Source organism: Chrysochloris asiatica, unplaced genomic scaffold, assembly GCF_000296735.1.
Source record: "Chrysochloris asiatica unplaced genomic scaffold, ChrAsi1.0 scaffold00364, whole genome shotgun sequence".
Lineage (NCBI taxonomy): Eukaryota > Metazoa > Chordata > Mammalia > Afrosoricida > Chrysochloridae > Chrysochloris > Chrysochloris asiatica.
In genome coordinates, this window is record NW_006408882.1 from 1,187,596 (window position 1) to 1,205,806 (window position 18,211).

The window sequence follows — 18,211 nt, forward strand, 5'->3', positions numbered from 1 at the left end:
CACAAAGAAAACAAAAGTCCTCACAACTAGACCAATAAGCAACATCATGATAAACGGAGAGAAGATTGACGTTGTCAAGGATTTCATTTTACTTGGATCCACAATCAATGCTCATGGAAGCAACAGTCAGGATATCAAATGATGTATTGCTTAAGGCAAATCTACTGCAAAGACCACTTTAAATGTCACTTGGAAAACTAAGATGCTCCTGACCCAACCTATGGTATTTTCAATCACCTCATGCATGCAAAAGCTGGACAATCAATAAGGAAAACTAAAGAATAATTGTTATTGTTAAGTGCTGTGGAGTTGGTTCCAACTCATAAGGACCCTTTATAGGGTTTCCGAGGCTGAAAATCTTTGTAGGAGCCAAAAGCCTCATCTTTTTCCACAAAACGGCTAGTGGACTTGAACCACCAATGTTGTGGTTCGCAGTCCAATACTTATCCTACAGAGCCTCATGCTCCAAATAAGAATTGTTGTTGTTGTTGTTGTTAAGTGTCATCAAGTCAGTTACGACTGATAATGACCCTTTATAGGGTTTCTGAGGATCAGCTTATGAGTTTGAACTGTCAACCTTGTGGTTCACGGTCCAGTGCTGGTCCTACAGTGCCACATCAGGACTCCAAATAAGAATTAGTGCCTTTGAATTATGCTATTGGTGAAGAATATTAAATATACCATTGACTGTCAGAAGAATGAACAAAATCTGCCTTGGAGGAAGTATAGCTGGAATGCTCCTTAGAGGCCTGAATGGTTGAGACTTCATCTCAGATAAACTTTGGGTGTAAGTTATCAGGAGGGCCAGTCCCTGGAGAACATCATGGTTAGTAAAGTAGAGGGTTAGCAAAACAAGAGAAAGGCCTTCAGCCCAATGAATTGACACAGTGAGTGAAGCTATAGAGTCAAACAGAGCAAAGACTGTGAGGATGACAAAGAGCAGGGCCATGTTTTCTTCTATTGTACACAGAGTTTCTAGGAGTCAGAACTGACTCAATGGCGCATAACAACAACATCAACTATAATAACTGGGGGAAAAAGAAAACATTATCTCAAGGGTTCCATTTAAAAGCACTCAATCTTTTTTAGTAAAATTTTTACTATAATAACTGGTGTATTAAGGGTTTTACAGCTCACCCCTAACCCTCTTATTGCTTTATCACATCAGATCTCATCATGGGGGCTCATCTCCTAATTGCCACACACTGAGAATCATGGTCTAGCACATATTTGGGGGAAACACACTTCAGTCATGCTTGTTAAGTAGGTGGTGATGGTGGTTGTGTGCCATTGAGTCGGTTCCAACTCATAGCGATCCTGTATAGGGTTTCTGAGTCTGTAAATCTTACCAGAGCAGAAAGCCTCATCTTTCTCCCATGGAGCAACTGATAGATTCGAACTGCTGACCTTGCAGTTAGTAGCGCAGTTCACAATCCACTGTGCTACCAGGGCTCCTTTTAGGAAAGTAGAGGGTCAGCAGGAATAAAGAAGATGCTCTGTGAGATAGCCTGATCAGTGGCTACAACAATAGGCTTAAACATAACAATGGTTGTGAGGTTCACACAGGACTGGGCAGTATTTTGTTCTGTTTACAGGAACTAATTCTGAGTCAGAACAAACTCAACGGTACTTTACAACAATAACAAGGGCTGCCTTCCTCAACTGGACTGCAAGCTTCACAGTGGCATTTGCTCAGCATTTCCTTCACCCACTGTACCCTGAGAAACCAGCAGCCCATCTGGCACATAGTAGATACTCAACAAAGATAAAGTAAATGAAAGAAAGCGGGAAGGTGGGAAGAAAGGTAGCTGTTTTCAAAGATTGCTTGCCTCAGAATTATTTTCCAATGATTTTTTATTATTTATTTTTCTTTCCTAAAATCATACAATATTATCTTTATTATTATCAATTCAGTTTCATGTGTTCTTATGGATACTCAAATTATTTCTATTGTATATTGTTGTTATTGTTAGGTGCCATTGAGTCAGTTCCGACTCATAGCGATCTTATGCACAACAGAACGAAACACTGCCCAGTCCAGCACCAACATCATAATCAATGTTACACTTGAGCCCATTGCTGCTGCCACTGTACCAATCCGTCTCATTGGGGGTCTTTCTCTTTTTCACTGACCTTCCACCTGCTGTCCTTCTCCACTGACTGATCCCTCCTGACAACATGTCCAAAGTATGAGAGACTAAGTCTCACAATCCTCACTCCTATAGAGTATTCTGGCTGCACTTCTTCCAAGACAGATTTGTGTGTTCTTTAGATGTCCGCTTCTATGTACTTCTCCAACACCATAATTCAAAGGCAATGATTCTTCTCCAGTTTTCCTTATTCACTGTCAAATTTCACTTGCATATGAGACGATTGAAAATACCCTGGCCTGAGTCAAGCACACCTTAGACCTCAACATGACGTTTTTTGCTCTTTAACACTTTAAAGAGATCTTTAGCAGCAGGTTTGCTTAATACAACACATCGTTTGATTTCTTGGCTGCTGCTTCTATGAGTGTTGATTGTGGATCCAAACAAAATGAAATTTTTGATAACTTCTGTCTTTTCCCTGTTAATCATGATATTTATTGGTTCAGTTGTAAGGATTTGGGTTTTCTTTACATTGAGGTGTTATCCACACTGAACACTGATCTTCATGGGTAAATATTTCAAGTCATCTTCACTTCCAACAAACAAGTTGTGCCATCTGAATTTCACACGTTGTTAATGAATCTTCCTCTAATCCTGATGCTACATTCTTCTTCATGTAACCCAGCTTCTCACATTGTTTGCTCAGCATACAGATTGAACAAGTATGGCAAAAGGATACAGCCCTGCTGAGTGCTTCTCCTGTTTTTAAACTATTCAGTATCCCTTTGTTCTGTGCTAATGGCTGGTGTGTGTACAGGCTCCTTATGTGCACAATTAAGTATTCTGGAATTCCCATTCTCCTTCACAATGTTATTTATTGTTTCTTATGATCCACTCTGGTAGCGTAGTGGTTACAAATTGGACTGTGAACCTTAAGGTCAGCAGTTCGAAACTACCAGCTGTTCCACGGGAGAAAGATGAGGCTTTCTGCTCCCGTAAAGATTTACAGCCTTGGAAACCCTGTACAGGGTCGCTATGAGTCGGAACCGACTCCACGGCACATAACAACAACAACAAATGATCCACGGAATGGACTAACTTTGCATAGTCAATAAGACACAAGTGAACATCTTTCTTGCATCTCTGCTTTCATCCAAGATTCAACTGATGGCAGCAATGATTCCCAAATTCCAAGTCGTCTTCTGAATCTGACTTGAATTTCTAGCAGTTCTCTGCTGACGTACTGTTGCAACTGCTTTTTAATCATCATCTCCAAAATTTTACTTGCATGTGATATACATGATATTGTTTGATGATTTCTGCATTCCACTGGGTTACTGCCTTCCAATTTCTTGGCATTGAGGAATTAGTGCCTCCATTGCTGAATCAGTTTGTTGAAAGATTTAAGTTTGTGTTCCATCAATTTTTGGAGCCTTGTTTTTGGCCAATGCCTTCAGTGCAGCTTGGACTTCTTCCTTCAATACCATTGGTTCTTGATCATATGCTACCTGTTGAAATGGTGAACATCATTGAAATTCTTTGCAGGAGCAGAAGTCTCATCTTTCTCCCAAGGAGTGACTGGTAGGCTTGAAATTGGACCTTGTGGTTTGCAGCCTAGTGCTTATCCTACAGAGCAATCTCATCCCCGTATTTTTGTCATAGAATCCCTCAATGTTGCAACCTCAGGCTTTAATTTTTTCTTCAGTTCTTTCAGCTTGAGAAATGCTGAATGTGTCCTTGCTGTTGGTTTTGTAACTCCAGATCTTTGTGCATTTCATTATAATACTTGACTGCCTTCTGGAGCTGCTCTTTAACATTTTGCATTCATCTCTTTTACTTCCTTGTTTCTTCCCGTTACTTTAGCTTCTCTTTGTTCAACAGAAAATTTGAGTCTATTTTCCCCTCCATTTTGGTCTTTTCCTTCTTTTGGCTTTTAATGGCCTTTTGTTTTCTTCATGTATGATGTTCTTGAGGTCAACCCAGAATTTCATTGATCTTCGGTCATTAGTGTCAAATGCGTCAAATCTTCTCTTGAGATGGTCTCTAAATTCAGGGGGTATACTCAAGGTTGTATTTTGGATCTCTAGTTTTAATTTTCTTGGCTTCAGCCTGAACTTGTATATGAACATTTGATGGCCTGTTCCACAATTAGCCCCTGGCCTTGTTTGGAATGACAATATGAAGCTTCTCCATCTTCTCTTCCCAAATAAAAGTCAATTTGAGTCCTGTGTATTCCATATGGTGAGGTCCACAAGTATAATGGCTGCTTATTGTTGTTGAAAGTAGGTTGTTGGTCCTGAAAATTTTTACCTTTTGCTCTCCAGCATTCTTTAAATCACCAAGGCCATATTTTCCAACTACTGATACTTCCTATTTGTTTTCAACTTTCACATTTCAATCACCAGTAATTATCAATACATCTTGTTTGTGTGTTTGATCAGTTTCACCCCCCTGAAGAAGTTGGTAAAATTCTTCAATTTAATCATTGCTGACTTGAGTGGTTGGTGTATAAATTTGAATCATAGTGGTGTTAACTGGTCCTCCTTGCAGCTCTGTGGGTACTATCCCATCACAGACAGCATTGTACTTCAAGATAAATCTTGAAAGGTTCTTTTCTCTGATGAATATGACACCGGTCCTCTTCAATATGTCATTCCTGGCATAATAAGCCATATGAGTCTCCATTCAACGTGGCCAATACCAGTTCACTTCAGCTCACTAATGCCTACTATATTAATCTTTATACGTTCCATTTCATTTTGGGCAGCTTCAATTTTACTAGATTCATACTTCTTACAATTCATTTTCTTATTATTAGTGGATGTGTGTAGCTGTTTCTTCTTATGTTGAATTATAGTCTGTCAGCAAACTAAGGTCCAAAAAGCTTTGCTCCATCCACATTGTTAAGGTCAACTCTAAATATTTCAGTGCCTTCCTAAACTTCTAGAAATGGTCCACCTCACCTTCTTCCTAATCTATCTTACTATGGAAGCTCCACTGAAACCTGTCCATCGAGAGCGTGCCTGGCAGCATAGCATCACAACAACACACAAGCCCCCACAGTATGCCAAGCTGACAGAGGAGTGCTGGGAGAGTTGAAATTAGCATCGGCTTAAAAGAGTCAGCTAAAAATTTTGCATGTTTCCTTTATTAAGCTAATATTAAATAATGCTCATTTTTTGGAGTTGTTGTTGTTAGGTGCCCTAGTGTTGGTTCCAACTCCTAGTGATCCTGTATAGGGTTTCCAAGGAGTGGTTGGTGGGTCTGAACCACTGATCTAGTGATTAACAGTCTAGTGCTGATCCTACAGCACCATAACAGGAGGAAATTAAATAATCTTATTTCAAACTCATTCATACCAGACTGTTTAGAAAAAGAAAAATAATAGGGGAGTAAGAAATTAGACTATCAACTACACTACTTCAAACTAAAAGCAAAATAACCTACCACTAAGGATTATGAGGAGTCCTGGTGTGATGCTGTGGGCTAATGTGTCAGACTGCAAAGTCATTTGAATTGCAAGGTCAGGGTCGCTATGAGTCAGAATCGACTCGACTTAACAATAACAACAAGGATTATGAGTTCAGATCTGGCTCCTTGCTCCTTTATTTTAGGCAATAAACATCCTGTCTTATTCTCTTTCAGCCATAGAGGACGAGTTTGACTTCGCTCTAGGAAAGCAAACTCCAGCATTCCTAAAGAAATGTGTTTGCTACATCCGGAAGATTGCTAACATTGAGCGCTTTGTGAAAATCCCAGAGATGGGTAAATACATGGACATAACTGGAACAGAACCAAGGATTATTCGAGACCCAGAAGCCCAAGAGAAGCTGATAAAACTCAGGGATGAATTTATTCCTACAATTGTTGCATCATCAAATCTGAGAGTGTACACATCTGTTACTCATTGTGACATGAAACTAGGCTACTCCCAAGAAATAGAAAATCATTACATAGAAGGACTTGGTAAGCAATTTTACGAGGACATGATTGATATAATTCAGGCCACAGTCCAACAAAATTTTGACACTGAAACTGATACGCTCTATGACGAAATCCTTCAGCATTCCTCGTTGTGTAAAACATACGCCACCTTCTATGAGTACAAGTGTGAATCTCTGAACATAGTGCAGAAATACATTCTTCCAAGCAAAACCCGGCACATAAACCCTCTTATTATATATGGTGGACCATGTACTGGGAAGACTCTTCTGCTAGCCGAAGTAGCAAAGAAGGTAAAAGCCTGTTTTTGTTTTACCGTGTATGTTGATTAAAAAACAGAAATAACAACAACAAAAAGAACTTTTGCTTTTGGAAAAATAAATCCAACTCATTTCTTTTTCTGTACTTAACTGCTATCTGAATTATGATTTTGTCTTTTTTGGATGGAATCTTCCTTGTTTGTCTTTTGCTTGTATAACAGTACCAAGTGAAGTCTCCCCTATTTCTTATTCTTTATAGTGCATGACGTTGTTGTTGTCAGTCAGTACTGACTCATAGTGATCTTATGAACAACAGAAGGAAACACTGCCCCGTCCTGTGCCAACCTAACAATCATTGATACACTTGAGCCTATGGCTGCTGCCACTCTTTTGGGGTCTACCTCGTTTTCTCCGACCCTCCACTTTACCAAGCACAATCTCCTTCTCCACAGACTGGTCCCTCCTGATGATATATCTGAAGTATGAAAGATGAAGTCTGGTCATCCTAACTTCCAAGGAGCATTCTGGCTGTACATCTTCCAACACAGATTTGTTTGTTCTTTTGGTGGTACATGGTACTTTTAATATTCTTCTCCAACATAATTCAAATGCATCAATTTTACCATCTTCTCTATTCATTGTCCAACTTTCACATGCATATGAGACTACTGAAAATACCCTAGCTTGGATCAGGCACATCTTAGTCCTGAAACTGACATCTTTGCTCTTGAACCCTTTCAATGTCCAATATTCTGGTGCTATCTGACAGTATCCCACTGCTTTTCATAAGGTGTTCAGTGACTACATATTCGGCAGTAATCCATCTATCCTTCTTCCTAATCTGTCTTAGTCTGGAATTTCATATGAAACCTGTCCACCGTCCACCGTGGGTCCACGACTCATAGTGACCCATGTAGGTCTTCTGAGGAGAGACTGGTGAGTTTGAACTGCTGACCTTACAGTTCATACTGACTTGCTGTCCAGCAGGTTATCCTGCAGCACCACACCAGGACTTCTGCTGGTCTTTAAAATACTGGTAGCATAGCTTCCAGAATCACAGCATCATGCAAGCCACCACAGTATGGAAGACTGACAGACGAGTGATGGTATAGGAAGTTAGAAGTCTGAATTCAGAGCACCAGCTCTAGGGGAAAGCTTTTGCTCTCTTAACTACAGTTTATGAAGAAAGTTCTTGTTTCCTTGGAGATCAAAATGTGTCTTGACATCAATCTTCTTTGGGTCTAGGAGGTTCTGAGCCTGGGACTCTGGATTTAAAGGATATGCTTTGTTCCCAGCTCTTTTTTCTTGGTGGTACTGACATCCCTCTCTCTGCTCGCTTATGTCTCCTTTTCTCTTGTGTAAGATAAAAAGTGATGCAGGCCATCTCCCAGGGAACACCCCTTGCATGGGATTAGGGCTCAGGATCTGAGTAAGGGTATTGCATTCCAACCTAATCCCCTTACAACTAATGATTTGATTGATCACATCATGGGGGATGATGACATCATTATATTACTGCCAAACTACAGCCAAGTGACACATATTTGGTGGGACACAATTAAAACAACCAACATTTCAGATACATGAGCTCTTGACTATAAGATCACTTTCTAAGGGTATCACATACTCAGCAACATGTGATAGTCATGAGGGATATTGCCACAGTCAATGTGTTGGCCTTATCAAGTCAGTTTTGACTCATAGCGACCCTATGCACAACAGAAAGAAACAATGCACATTCCTACCACCCCACCCCATCCTCACAATTGTTGTTATGGTTGAGCGCACAGTTGCAACCATTGTTCCTGACCCTCTACTTTACCAAGCATGATGTCTTTTTCTAGCAACTGATTCATCCTGAGGACATGTCCAAAGAAGATGGTAAGACTCCAGTCTTACCATCCTTGATTCTAAGGATCATTCTGATTGTACTTCTTCCAACATAGATTTGTTTGTTCTTCTGGCAGTTCACGGTACTTTCAATCTGCTTTGCCAATAACATAATTCAAATGCATGGAGTCTTCCTTATTCATTGTCCACCTTTAACTGGAAGAGCTATGGCTTGGGTCAGATGCAACTTAATATTCAAAGTGACATCTTTACTCTTTAGCACTTCAAAGAGGTCTTTTTCAGATTTGTCTAGTGTATTATGTCTTTGATTTCTTGACTGCTACTTCCATAAGTGTTGATTGTGGATCCAAGCAAAATGAAGTCTAACAACTTCAATCTTTTCTCCATTTATCATGATGTTATTTATTGGTCCAGTTGTGAAGATTTTTCTTTTCTTTATAGAGAAGTTCACATTGAAGGATGAAGTCTTCTATCTTCATCCTCCTCACTTCAGCATGCAAGCTTGTATCATGTGTATATTGCAGGTTGTTAATGAATCTTTCTCCAGTCTTGCCACATTCTTCATATAATCCAGCCTCTCAGATAACATGTTCACTATTCAGATTAAATGTTGTTGTTAAGTGTAGGCGAGTTAGTTCTGACTCACGGCAACCTTGTATAGGGCTTCCAAGGAGCAGCTGGTAAGTTTGAACTACCGACCTTGTGGTTCAAACTGACCTTTTGGTTCAGTGCTTGCTTTATCCCCACAGTACCACAACAGGACTCCTGATTGAGTAAGTATGGTGAAAGAATACAACCCTGGAACTCCTGTTTCCTGATTTAAAACCATTCAGTACCCCCTTGTTTTGTTTGAATAACTGGTTTATGTACAGGTTTGTCATGAAAACAACATACACCCATTCTCCATGCAAGGTTACCCATAGTCTGTTATGATCCACACAGTTGAATGCTTTTGCTTAGTCAATAACTGTTTCTGGTATGCTCTGCTTTTAGCCAAGATCTAGCTGATGTCAGCAGTGATAGCCTTAGTTCCACATCCTCTTCTGAACCCAAGTCTTATTTCTTGCAGCTCCCTGTCAATGCCCTGCTGCAACCATTTCTGAATTATTTTTAGAAAAATACTGCTTACATGTGATGTCAGTGATATTGTTCTAGGACACATTACATCAGGTCACTTCTCTTTGGAATAAGTACAAATATGGGTCTCTTGCAATCAGTTGGCCAAGTAGTTGTCTTCCAAACTTCTTGGCTTAGATGAATGAGTGCCTCCAGCATTGTATCAGTTTGTTGAAACATTTCCATTTGTGTTCCCTCAATTCCTAGAGCCTTGCTCTTTGTCAATGAAGCCTGAACTTCTTCCTTCAATACAATCAGTTCTTTATCATACGCTGTCTCTTGAAATGGTTCAGCTTCGACCAATTCTTTTTGGTACAGTGACTCTGTATTCCTTCCATCTTCTTTTGATGTTTCCTGCATCATTCAATATTTTGTCAATAGAATCCTTTAGTATCACGTGTCAAGGCTGGCATTTTTTTCTCCTCAGTTCTTTCAGCTTGGGAAATGATTTTGTTCCCTTTTGGTTTTCTAACTCCATGTCTTTGCACATTTTATTGTAATACTTCATCTTCTTGTGCTACCCTTTGAAATTTCTGTTCAGCTGTTTTACTTCATTTCTTCCAGTTGCTTTAGCTTGTCTGCACTAAAGAGCACATTTCAGAGTCTCTCCTGACATTCATTTTGGTCTTTTCTTTCTTTCCTGACTTCTTAATGACCTTTTGTTTTCTTCATGGATGATGTTCTTGATGTCATCCCACAATTCTTCTTGTCTTCAGTCTTTAGTGTCTAATGAATTAAATCCGTTCTTGAGATGATCTCAAAATTCAGGTGGGATATATTCAAGGTCACATTTTGGCTCTTGTAGACTTGTTTTAATTTTCTCCTGCTTCAGCCTGAACTTCAATATGAGCAGTTGATGATCTGTTCCACCACAGTCTCTCCCTGTCCTGGTTTGGACAGATGATATTGAGCTTCTCCCATAGATGTAGTCAGTTTGATTCCTGTGTATTCCATCTGCTGAGGTTCATATGTAAAGTTGTCTTTTATGTTGTTTTTTAAAAGGTACTTGCAATGAATAAGTCATTTATCTTGCAAAATTCTATCATACAATCTCTAGCATTATTTCTATCGCCAAGGCCGTATTTTCCCACTTATGATCCTTACTCTTTGTTTCCAACGTTTACATTCCAATCACTGGTAACTATCAATGCATCTTGACTGCATGTTTGAATAATTTCAGACTGAAGAAATGGATGTTGTTGTTGTTAAATGCTGTGAAGCCAGTTCCGAATCATAGTGATCCTATATAGGGTTTCCTAGGCTGTGAATCCTTGCCAGAGCAGAAAATCTCATCTTTTTCCAGGATATACTGATAGAATTCTTCAATTTCACTATCTCTGGCTTTCATGGTTGGTGAGTAAATTTGAGTCATAATGGTATTAACTGTCTTCCTTGTAGGCATATGGATATTATCCCATCACAGACAGCATTGTACTTCAAGATAGATCCTGAAATGCTTTTTGGCGATGAATGTGATGCCATTCCTCTTTAATTTGCCATTCCCAGCATAATTAACCATGTTGTTGTTGTTGTTGTTAAGTACCATCGACTCGGTTCCAACCCATAGCGACCCTGTATGGGGTTTCCGAGGAGCAACTGGTGAGCTTTAACTGCCAACCTTGCAGTTCAAACAGCTTTGTAGTCTGGCACATTAACCCACAGCACCACACCAGGAGTCCATAGTTAACCATAAGTTTGTCAAATTCAAAATGGCCAATACCAGTCCACTTCAATTCACTCATGCCTAGGAAATGGATCTTAATGTGTTCCAATTCATTTTTGATGACTTCCAATTTTCCTAGATTCATACATCATACATTCCATGTTCTGATTATTAATGGATGTTTGCAGCTGTTCTTTCTCATTTTGAGTTGTACTCCATCAGCAAATGAAGTTCTCGAAAGCTATGCTTCGTTTGCGTCATTATGGTCAACTCTCCTTTGCAGATGCAGCTCTAACCCAACCATATTTTGAGTACCTTCTAACCTGAGTGGCGCATCTTCAGGCTCTGTACCAGACAATGTCCCACAAAAACAATGCTGTTCACAAGGTTTTCCTTTGTTAACGATTCAGAATGGTCCCCTTCATCTTCTTCCTACTCTTTCTCAGTCTAGAAGCTCCACTGAAATCCGTCCATAATGGGTGAATCTTCTGGTGTTTACAGTACCCTTGACATAGCTTCCAACATCACAGCAACACACAAACCAGCATAGTATCACAAACTCATTGATGAGTGGTGAAATCAATCAATGCAGAAACAATCAAATTGAAGGAAATAAAATAGTTGACAAAATGACAATATAACCATCAAAAATCAGCATCAAAAGTTGGCGTTAAACCAAGAATTTTTTTTTTTTCTCCTTAATGCATCATGAATAAAGCTTATATCCATAAATCTTTCCTAAACTTAACCTGATCACAATCCAGAGAACCAAGTTCTTAAGCTGACTTTTTAATGCATAAAATAATACATCTTTTTATAAGGAATCTCCTTTCCTTGGTGAATTCAAAAGACTACTAAAAGACTTCATCTCCCTAAAGTATCTCTGTAGAGTGTTTTCACTTGATCATATTCTTTCTCATCCTTGGCTTTCCAGTCAGAAAAATATAGCCACTTCATATATAAATATTTTATCTCTTTATCTCCACTAGTTTAAAAAGAAAGAGCACTAGAGTGGAAGGCAGACATGAGTTCTACTCCATCTCCATCTCTTGGTAAACATTTAACTCCAAGCAAATCATTTATCCAGTATGGGCTTTGCTTTTTCTCTTCTGTTAGATAATACTATAAACCCCTCTGTCCTTTAGAGAGAAGATGCGAGGACAGATAGCTGCATGATTGTTTAGCAAACTGTTACAAAACTTAACATTTACTAAAACCCTTTTACGTGGCATTACGCAGATTGTTATGACAATGCTAAATTCTCATGAAAACAACTGACTTTCTAGCATCATAGGGTCGTAAACTTATCTTCTGAATCACAGGCATTATAATCAGTTTGATTTTAATACTGAGCTTTCTTATTGCATTCTAATGCAAGATTGGTTTGAGCACAAGGTCGGTGGTTCAAACTCACCAGCTGCTCCTTGGAAACCGTATACAGGTTGCAATGAGTTGGAACTGACTCCACAGCACTTAACAACAGTATTATGTGCAAGAAACAGGGATTCAGTGATTAATAACTCATTATACTGACTACTCTGATTTACTGTTTAAGAAACACTGTTATTTTTAGAATGCAAGCTAAATCTTGCCTTAGATTGAATAATATGATCACTGCCATTATATTGCCTTTATTAAGGGTGGTCCTGAAGGCCTCACCCGTGGATTTTAATGCAAGAGCTTTGTGACAGCTTTTTTGCTTTCTCCAGAGGCTTTCTAATTTCTGATTCTAGGCTCCTTTATATATGGTGGTGGGATTGTTGTTAAGTGCCATCGAGTCAATTCCAACCCATAGCGACCCTGTGTAGGGTTTCCTAGGAGCAGCTGGTGAGCTTGAACTGCTGACCTTGCAGTTCAAATGGCTTTGCAGTCTGGTGCGTTAACCCACAGCACCACACAGGGTCACCAAAAGTCTGACCTCTGGGGAGAGGAACTATTTCTGGATCTGGCTGCATGTATATAGATTACACTTCTAAGTAACACTTTTCTGCTTTAGGCTTATGGCTGGCTCCATGAAGACACGGGACCAGAGTCTGACCCCGTCATAGTTGTGAGATTCCTCGGAACAACAGACATGAGTACTGACCTCAGACCTCTCCTTCTCAGTATATGCGAACAGTTGGCAATTAATTACAGGTGTATGGTTCAAAGCTACCCCAAAAAGATCCACGACCTCTGTGATTTATTTATAAACCTTTTGAATGAGTCTTCACTGCAGAGACCTCTAGTAATAATATTTGATGCCCTAGAGCAGCTCTCCGAGGGTGATGATGCCAGAAAGCTTTGGTGGCTCCCTGCTCACCTACCCCGCTTTGTACGGATCGTCCTCTCCACACTGCCCAACAAACATGGAATCCTGCAGAAACTAAGGTGCCTTATTCATGATGAAGACAACTACATCGAACTGATTCCTCGGGACAAGAAGATGTGTAGCCAGGTCCTCAAACAGCAGCTGCTGAGAGTCAAACGGAAGGTCACATCAGGCCAGCAGATTTACGTGAACAATGCGTTCTCCAAGTGCACGCTGCCAATGTTTGTGAACCTGACCTTTAGGGAGGTTAGGCACTGGAGATCTCACAAAGATGTCAATGAATCTTCCCTCTGTGTCACTGTTCATGAAAGTATAGAGCAGTTATTCTGGTCCTTGGAGAAGAAGTATGGTCAGAAACTGGTCTCCAGGGCTCTGGGTTACATCACCATGGCCAAAATGGGTTTGAGTGAAATGGAACTGGAGGACATTTTAGCCCTAGACAACACGGTCATGAATGAGCTCAATGAGAATGCCAGGCCCAGCAATCCCCTGCGAGTACCTTATTTGTACATTGCGAGGCTCAAGGAGGGCCTCAGTGGATACTTAATAGAAAGACACGTGAAGAGCGTCACCCTCCTGGTGTGGGCCAACCGACACCTGCAGCTCATTGCCCAGAAGCTATACCTGCAGGAAGACAGTAAACTGCATGAAATGCACACCATCATGGCAGATTATTTTCTGGGAGTCTGGTCAGGGGGCAGGAGGAAAGCTTTCTGCCTCGAAGACTCCTACTTGAATGGCTGTCTTGACTTGGAGAGCAGGAGCCTGCTTGAGGAGGAAAAGCACTTTATGGAACAAGCTTCCTTTGACAGGCAGGCCCCAGACCAGCCCTGGGTTTTCCAGTGTAACCCACTGGAGCCTGATATCTTTTTCGTCAATCACCGGAAAATGTCTGAGCTTTTATACCATCTGACAAAGTGTGGAAAGACAGATGACCTGCTTTATGGCATTATCATGAACTTCAGCTGGCTTTATACCATGATTAAAATTGGCCAGTTTGACAAAGTGCTTTCAGATATCGAGCTGGCTTACAACCACTCGCAAGAGAAGGAGCTGAAGTTCCTGGCCAGCACCCTCCGCAGCATCAAAACCAAGGTCATTGCTTTCCCTGGCTCACTCTCAGCAGAGCTTCAGCAAAGACTGCTGCCTGTTGTAAGTTCCCTGCCTAAACTTCGACACCTCCTTTTAGAATGTGACAAAGACGGGCCCAAATATTGCTCCATTGTGCCATTACATTCATCCATGGACGTGACCTACTGCCCGGAACGTCTGCCCCTGTCTTCCAGTCACCTGCATGTCACAGAGATCTTGCCTACCTGTAATCCCAGTACTGTCCTCACAGCTTTAGAAAATGGGTCCATCAGCACTTGGGATGTAGAAACTCGGCAGCTCCTCAGGCAAATCACCACAGCCCAGTCTGTCATCCTGGGCATGAAACTCACCAGTGATGAAAAGTACCTTGTAGTGGCTACAACAAATAATACCTTGTTGATTTATGACAACTTAAATTCTTGTCTCCTGTCCGAAGTGGAAATTAAAGGAACCAAGCATGGAAGTGCCTCCACATACATCAATGGCTTTACACTGTCTGCCAACCATGCGCTTGCATGGCTAGAGGCCAGCAAAGATGTCACTGTCATTGACCTTCTCTACGGATGGCCTCTTCACCAGTTCCATTGCTGGTATGAAGTGACCTGTGTCCAGTGCTCTCTGGATGGTATGTATGCTTTCTGTGGACAATACCTGAACACTACCACCATATTTCACTTAGGGAGTGGAGAAAAGTTGTGCACGGTAACATCTGAATTTTCAGGTGGATTTGTTAAGTTTCTCCTGACCTTGGACACAGCCCAAGAAATGGTCATGGTAGATAGTGAGGGGAGTCTTTCTGTTTGGAATACTGAGGACATTTCCAACCCCCAGCTGACTGATGACTTTGACTGCCGAAGAGAAGACAGCGAGGTGGTCAGCATTGAACTTGCAGAGGACCAAAGTGCAATTCTGATTGGTAAAGCCCTTAGCATTGAGCTCTTAGACACTGGCATGTGGAAAGTGGCTGAAAAGTTCAGAGCCAAGCACAATGAGCGCTTTATATCTGCCGTGCTGTCCAAAACTGGAGACTGCATCATCGCCACCATGGAAAATACCTCAGCTGTGTTTTTTTGGAGACGAGACACAGGGCAATGTATGGCAAGTTTACAGGAAATCTCAGGTACCATAGTGAAGTTGGTTAAATCTAGTCACCACAATATGCTGCTGTCTTTATCCACCAGTGGTGTACTTTCAATCTGGGATATAGATATAATCACAGCAATGTCCAACATAGATAAGACTGGAAAACCCATCCAAAGTCTGGTGTTACCTGCTAGAGGAGAAATCATTTACTCCCTCGATGGCTCAGACTGCGTTCATAAGTGGAACTTCAGCAGTGGGTTCATTGAAGCGGTATTTAAGCATGAAGGACTCGTTGAACACTGTGTGCTGACATCTTCTGGAGACATTATGGTGACATCAGATGACAAAAGCAGCCAGTATGTCTGGCACACCAACAGTGGTGAGAACCTTTTCCGAATTACCGGACAGAGAATATCTCAGCTGCTGATTACACACAATGACCAGTTTGTGGTCTCACTCTGTGAGGAAAACGCCTCAAGGGTTTGGAGGCTGGCCACCGGCCACAGGGTCTGCAACATTCTGACCACTTTGCAGAATGCCTTTATCACCTCTGCAAATACGTTTGTGGTGGGGATGACCAAAAGCAAAGTGCTGGCGGTCAGTCTTTGGACAGGGAGTATAACAAAGAAATTTTGCTGTGAAGATGGGACCAGCATTGTAAATTTTAAATTGATCCCTGACTGTCCTGATGTCATAGTGTTCATTACATCAACCGAGACTGTGAACATCTGGAGTCTGACAGATGAAGTCATCTGTCGACGTGTGCAACTTCCAAACAACTTCTTGAAAAATCTAGAGGATTTCGAAATTTCTCCCAATGGAAAGCTAGGCATTATATCCAGGGGAGATGAAAATATCAACGTGCTTGATTTACACAGTGGCAAATTACGAGTGGTTCATGCCTCCGGGATCATCTGGCGACAGAGGTTGTCTCGAGATGGCCGCTACCTGGTATACATTTGTTTCCGAAACGGGGAGGAGGAAGAGGAAAATGGTGCAATATCCAGTTTAATTGTAATGAGGTTGGCTGATGGCAAAAATATTGGTGCTTGTTCGCTTTACAAAACACCAACATTCCTTACACTGTCACAAAGACACCTGAATATCATTGTGGGCTTTGATGATGGGAGTATCGGCATATACACAGTGGTAGACCGTGTAGATGCTGCTCTGAAAATTAAAATCGCCACTTCTAACAGCAGACAGATTTTCAACAACACCACACAAACATCCAGGCCAAAGTCTAACAGCTACAGTTTTAAAGTGTCTGTGGACTGCTTGTGGAGAGAATCTACTGAGGTCTTTGCAAGAGACAGTCCTCTTACAGTAAATGACTCCACAGATTCCAGTGAAGCAACACCCTCCAAGAAACACAATTCTTGTTATGACCGTGTAAGCTCTTCCCTCGAATCCAAGGGTCACGGCTTTGCCCCGGGTAACTGACAAAATATTCATGCAGATTAACAGAAATACATGTAACACGTAACAAAAGGAAATAGATATACTGAATCCTAAACGATAAACAACTCATTTCTTATAAATCAGGAAAGATGCGGGACTTCTAATGTTGTATCACTATACTCGTGAACTATACAGAAATGTGAAATTGGCTAGGTTTTAGTCTTTTTTGTCAAGTGTATCCAGAAATGGGGCTTTGCAGAGAACTTACAGAAATTGTATTTAAATGGTTCTTTGCCTGAAAGTGGGTAGCTTTTAAAACTAGCTAGGTGGTAAGAGGCAACATAATCCATTCCTTTGGTTCAGAGTTATATACCGATAATGTGGACTAGATGATGTAGAATGGCTTCACAAAAATTGGGTGATGTTATGAACATAAAGAGTTTAACTTCACGTGATGGTATGTACATAAGTAAACACAGCCTTAATCTCTCCTTACATTTTACAATCCTGACAACTGTGTAAACCCAGTCTGCGGATAGAAGGTATAAAGGTGCAAATTAATGTAACAAAAATGCCCAGATGTAGTCTCCATTTCCCAAGAAATACAATGTGAAATGTGAGGCCAGGAACTGGACTGGGAGAAGAACTAACTACAATCATCACAGGGCTACTGAACATGGAGAGTTCGTCTTCATTCAAAAGTGTGGACACTTGCATGCGAGGGGGTTTCTACCTAATATGTGATTTTTAGAGTATTTACTTCCTGGGTTGCAAAAGAACATGTTAAATAAGAAACCACATCTTTTCATGTCTCTTTTGGAATGCATATGTGTATTGGATATAAAAAGAATTACTGAAAGGGCATTGCACATGTGTTCAAAATCCCTGTTCATGTCTGTCATTGTACTAACAATAGTCTGTAGTCTTCAGTTGTTGTATGGGAGCATAAATTATTTCCTAAATCCCTACAGAAACTCTTCACAGAATGGAAGCTTTCTCTACATTTAGGAAATACTGATGACATTTGCCTTACTCTCATTCCTTCTCTTTCCTGTGTAACACGCAGATATGATGACCAAATACTCGGGGACAAACTGAATCTGCCTGTCTTTCTGCTAAAAGATTCCATAAATCTTAAGGGTGTCGAAAGGTTCTTTATTGTCCCTGTTTGTAATCACTTTCTTACTTCTCCACACTGTCTGTTAAGTTCCTTTATCTGCTAAACTTTCCACTTGAGGACTGTACTAATAAGCCTTTTATAAGTATCACCCTACTCATTTCCAAGCAGAAGCTGTGAAATGGAAGTAAATATTTTTAAGAGCTACTTCACCTTAAAATTAATATATATATACATGTATATGTGTATATATATGTGTGTGTGTATATATATATATATATATAT

At 40.6% G+C, this 18,211-nt stretch overlaps 1 protein-coding gene across 1 annotated transcript in view; it reads left to right on the plus strand.

Annotated features, from left to right (window-relative positions):
• KIAA1239 (KIAA1239 ortholog) overlaps positions 1–16,851 on the plus strand; it is a 320,404-nt gene extending 303,553 nt beyond the window's left edge. The window contains exons 6-7 of the mRNA XM_006876214.1: positions 5,736–6,325; positions 12,919–16,851. Of these exons, the coding sequence (XP_006876276.1) occupies positions 5,736–6,325; positions 12,919–16,851 (4,523 nt within the window). The remainder of the gene's footprint in view (positions 1–5,735; positions 6,326–12,918) is intronic.
• The last annotated feature ends 1,360 nt before the right edge of the window (positions 16,852–18,211 follow it).